At 50.4% G+C, this 5,342-nt stretch overlaps 1 protein-coding gene across 1 annotated transcript in view; it reads left to right on the forward strand.

Moving 5' to 3' along the window:
* RAB11FIP3 (RAB11 family interacting protein 3) overlaps positions 1-1,940 on the forward strand; it is a 73,535-nt gene extending 71,595 nt beyond the window's left edge. The window contains exon 15 of the mRNA XM_080942528.1: positions 90-1,940. Within this exon, the coding sequence (XP_080798654.1) occupies positions 90-203 (114 nt within the window). The 3' untranslated portion in view covers positions 204-1,940. The remainder of the gene's footprint in view (positions 1-89) is intronic.
* Positions 1,941-5,342: the final 3,402 nt, after the last annotated feature.

The raw sequence follows: 5,342 nt of genomic DNA on the forward strand, positions 1-5,342 counted from the left end.
TACCTTGTCCCGCCTTTGTATGACCCTAGGTCTCTTGATCATGCACAGGCCCCTTCCTTTCCCTGCACTGACCCTTTGCTTTCCTGCAGCTCATGGAAGCAATCCAGAAGCAGGAGGAGATCAATTTCCGCCTGCAAGACTACATTGACAGGATTATTGTGGCCATCCTGGAGACCAACCCATCCATCCTAGAGGTCAAGTAGTACATCTTAGCCCAGTTTGGGCTGGTTATAGACTCCACAGCACCCAAGAGTGGCCCTGTCTTGCCACAAAGAGCCACGACCAACAGGTCCTGCACCAAGCCTGGGGTGTGTGGGGCCCTCATGCATCTGGACTGGGAGAATAAAGAAGGGCTGCAGAGGCAATAAGAAACAAGAAAGGGACGTCCACAGCAGACGAAGAGTGGGGCTGGCTCTCTGAACATCTGGAAGCCAGGGCCTCCCACCACAGCTGGCCTCACCAACAACACCCATGTCTGCTCAGCAGTATGCAAATATGTGGGCATAGTTCACCAGGCTGGCACGGGCCCCTTGCTAAGTCTCTGGCCCACCCCTCTTTCTGCTATGCACCCTGTTAGGGAGAGAGAGAGAAAATGAGCCCTCACCTCAGTTGCTGCCTCTCACTCTGTTGACATGGTGCCACTCAAGCTTGGCCATCCCCACACGGTCTGCGAGCTAAGGACCCAAAGTTGGACATAGAAATAGTAGTGCTGGAAAGACAGGCAGGCAAAGATGGCACATGTGGGGTCTGGTCCAGATTCATAGGCCACCAATTCTCCTTGCGCTGCTCAGGCCGTCTCTCACCAGATGGGCTTCCATTCACCTTTGGACCCAGGGCCTCCAAGCCACACAGCTATTCTTTGGCTAGACCCTCACTACAGTAACTCATCGGCTCTGGTCCTCTTGTAGGGGCTAGAGCAGCTAGTTCATGCTGACTGTGGAACTCACTTCCTGGACTGGTGAACACTGTCAGCTCTCTGACCCCGGTGCAGGTGCTGCTTCTCCTCAGGTGTCGGTTCTTGGGCCCACACCCTCCTCAGGCTGACTTTACTGCCTCGGGAGAACTCTACATTTCCCAGACAATAGTCTAGGCCTCTGGAACAGTTTCCTTCTCTGCTTTTGACTTTAAATCTCTGGTGTCCCCCAAAAGTCATTTTGCTAGTGGACGGGTGGAGGAGGTTCTGCACTGACCCAGAGGCAGAGGAAGGCTTGCTGCCTGCCCCTACACCACCCACGGAGCTGAAGCACCCATAGCTGCTGGACCTGAGCCTGAGCACTAGCCGGAGTCTGGGCACAGTGTCTGAGACCACACCATAGGCTGTGTGAGTGTGTGGGTGTGTGTGGGTGTGCACGTGAGTGTGCAAGTGTGTGCGCATGCATGAGTGTGCACACAAGTGTGAGTGTATGATTGCTTGTGCCCACACATGCTGCCCTGCATCCCTTCACTGCCTATTCCCCACCCCCGCCTCCCTTCTATACTACGGTTTAAGATGTTGCCTCGTATTGTACATTTTGGGGAAAGCCTTGTGTGTAAATCAGTGTAAACTTGGAGGAGAGATTTTTCTATCATGTAGAGTAGGTATTTTTTATAGATTGAAGGTTGATCAATTTTTTTAATACTTTCCAGAGAGAAAACTATCTGTGTATACATATGAAATATATATATATATATATATATGTATAATATATCAGTATTGGAGCCCTGCCTTTCTGTGCCCAGCTCCAAGCTCTGTGTTAGGGCTTGCAGCCTGTCTGCTGTCCGCCCTGCAGTGCTCACATTAAACACAGGTCTCCAGGAGACACTGGGAAACACACCAATCACCAACTTGCTCATGGCATCTGCTTCAGCTCCCTGAGAAGTAGTTCTTCCTCCAGGGCATGGAAGGATGGGAGGCCAACAGGATCCTGTCCCATGTGTCTGCCACCACAGATTAAAGCTGTTACCGCACACAGAGGCCGGCTTCTTTCTCCACAGGGTGGTGGGGTGGGTGGCTATGGGCCTGGCTTTTGTCTCCCTCACGTTTCTAGGGAGATGATGTTGGCCATTTAAGTACAGAACAGGAAAGACCCACTGCTTTCTCCCTTGATCAGGTCAGGCCTGAGGCCCCAGGATTTCTCCTCTAAGAAGGGGCTACTCCCTGGGCAGAGTCTCTCTATTGACAGTCACTTTAAAAGGCAAATTCCCAATGACCTCCAACAGCCCCTTACTAGTAAGACTTGTGCCCCGAATACAGCCCAGAAGGACCATAGGAACCTTAGTTGAGGTTGCCATATAGGATGAGAGGAGAAGTATAGATAATGGCTCTCACAGATCTCAGGCACAGTGCTCTTACCCCTGGCCTACACATCCGGTGTCCAAGAGGAATCACAGTAGTGTGGTCATGGAGTGTAGTGAAAATAGAGTGCCATTGAGAACAAGAGGAGGTATATTAGGAAGGTGGCACAGTAGACCTGACACTATACATCATCATAGCAGCAAATAGGTCCTAGCCACAGGCATTTAATGACACCATCAAGGATCCTCTGTACCTAGGAGAAACTGGAAACAAGCCCACCACAGCCTGGTAGCTCCTTGGTTTATTATCCAATTAAGCATTGTCCATTCAATCCCCAGTAGAATATTCTGAGGGAACCGAGCCCCAGAAAGACAGTTCCCCATTCGGGTTATGGTGTAAGGGTATCTGGAATCTCATAGTTGAAATGGGTTGTTAGTAGAAACATCCCAGGAAAGGCTGTCCAAGACTGTCTTGTACAGGGCCAGCAGTATGCCTAGAGAATTCCAGAAGTCCTAGCATACTCCTGACTATACCTCTGATGGTGCGGGTGTAGAGGGAGTGGCCATGGGGCTTACCAACTCTTGAACCAGCAAGTGGAACTCTTTGCCCAAAGCAAATCCTGTCTCCAGTTGACCCCTGATGTTGCTTCTATCTTCCTACTTTTAGTTATCTGTCAGAGAACAACATAGAGGAGACTTAGCCTCTGCAAATTTAAATTGATAGTAGCTTCCCCAACTACGGGGAATACCCAATTTCGGTGAACCCAGGGAGGTACTTATGCATATCTGTTCTGAACCTGCTGACATTTTGGAACCTTAGAAGAAGCCCAGAGAATAACAGGAATTTTAGCCAGGAACTTCCCTTTACATTTACCATGAGGTTGGTGTTCTGACTGTCATATGTCACTTGTGGAAATCAGAGAAACTTAAACCTGAGTTTTAGACTTGACTGGCCTGCCAGTCTTGTCTAGCACATCAAGCTTCTTGAGTGTTTACCCAGTGGGGATCTTGACTCTGCAATATCTTGAGTCCTTAGTAAACCTAGGGCTTCACATGTGCTTGGCAAGCACTAGGCTGTATCTACAGCATGCACCTTTATAACCATACCTTCGTGTTTTGTTTATCAAGACAGGGTCTTAGGTGATCTGGGTTGTCCTCAGACTCACTGTGTAATAGAGGATGGCCTGAGCTTCTTGTCTTCACCTCCCAAGTGTTGGGAATCATAGGTATGTTCCATAGCTCCCACCCTCTTCTCTCTTGTAAGACCGAATCTCACTTGGTGGCCCTGGCTGGCCTCAAAACTTAGAGAGAACTGCCTGCCTCTGCCTCCCAAGTGCAAGCGCTGTGATTAAAGGAGTTTACCATCATGACCCACACCTCCACTTTTAGAGATAAAGCCTTGAACTTTGAATTTATGACCCTCCTGCCTTGGTCTTCTTAGTAGGACTATGCAACTATATATCTAAACCAGGTCTGTTTTCTCTGTAGCTATGGCCCCAAATCTCAGAATAGTGTTGGGTTCCATCTGCTCAGGAGTCAGGGATGTTGATCTATGGCTTGTGTCCTTGCAGATGTCTCTCTGCCCTTCTTGATCTCTACAGACCACATCCACTCATCAGGGTTGTATCTTCTGGCCCATACAACACTAGCATAGATCAGGGCTCAGTCAACCTGGGATGATCCAACATCACCTGCCGTGTGATCATCTTAGTGGGGTGATGCATCATTGCACTAGTGATGATCCATGGTGACCAGAGATGCTGCAAAGGACTGTCCTGGATCCATCTTAGCCATTCTTCTGACCATGGGTATCACCTACTGATGAGTGGTCAAGCTAGGCCTTACTTCTGTAATGTTAACAAAGAGGCCATTAAGTGACTGTTGATTGCTGAATGAACAGTAACTTCACCCACTGTGTCAGGAGCCTCAAAATGATAGCCTCTGCTCCAGTGTTCGGTCTTCCACGTTCAGGCATAAGTGTCCCCACTAATTTTTTTAATTCGGTGGCCTGTTTTTGACTTGCTAGCTTCTGGAGCATGAATGATTTCCCAAAAGCATTATCTGTAGCCAGGCTTTGGTTTTCTGGGTCCTCGAGCAAATGGCACCAAGTCTTTCACACAACATCCAGAGTGCAGGGCATCCCAGGAGATTTTGGTGTCCCTTTGCTATATGCTATGACCTTCTCTGCAGCCTAATTCTTAGTGTAGCTTCCAAGTTGCAGAGGACAAGTGGCTGGTATTAAGTTACTTCTGGGAGCCAAAGGTCCCTAAAGGGAAATAGTCTGGAGGGGGACTCTTGTGAACATAACTCAAAGGACTTAGGAAGATGTCTCAATTAGATGCTAGTGTTTCTCTAGAAAAAGTGATGTGCCTATCTAGCACTCGTAAACATAGACCTCACTCGGACGGAGTAACCTCGGATGGAGCAGGTCCAGCACGATTGCTGCTTCAGACCGCTGGAAAAGAAACCAGAAGTCGCTGAGAGGCTGGAAGAGGTAGAATGTAGCCCAGGCAGCCAGGTTCCGCCCCAACGCTGCAGACAACAGGTTCAGACCTTGTACAAACTTGCGATCCAGACTCCCAACATCTCCCGTGGTTCAGTGACACTCAGACCGCGGGGATGTCCACCGGAGCTTTGCCCAGAAGTTCATCTTAAGAGGATCCTGGGAGCTGTAGTCCTTTCTCTTCCCGGATCCAGCGTGCTTCGTCAAACTAGCATGGGAGTACCATCTGAATCGATGGACTGAGCATCTACGGCCACGTTGGAAGAGCGAGATCTCAGGGAAGGGGTAGAGGGTAGGGCCATTTATGGACTACAACTCCCGGCGTGCCTTGAGCGGCGTCGCTCTGCCCTGTGGGAGCCGTAGTCCCGGCGCGATTCCCTGTGCCTCGTGCGCCCCTGACGCGCCGTAGCCTCGGGCCCCGGCTGGGCGCCACGCTACGGAGGCGGCGTAAGGCATACCGGGTGGGCCGGGCGGGACGGCGGGCGCTACGGAGGCGGCGTAAGGTTGCCGGGCCGAGACGTATCTTCACGGCCAAAACGCGCTAAGCCGGCGGAGCATCGCGGCT

The sequence above is a fragment of the Micromys minutus genome (genome assembly GCF_963924665.1).
Source record: "Micromys minutus genome assembly, chromosome: 31".
Classification (NCBI taxonomy): Eukaryota; Metazoa; Chordata; class Mammalia; order Rodentia; family Muridae; genus Micromys; species Micromys minutus.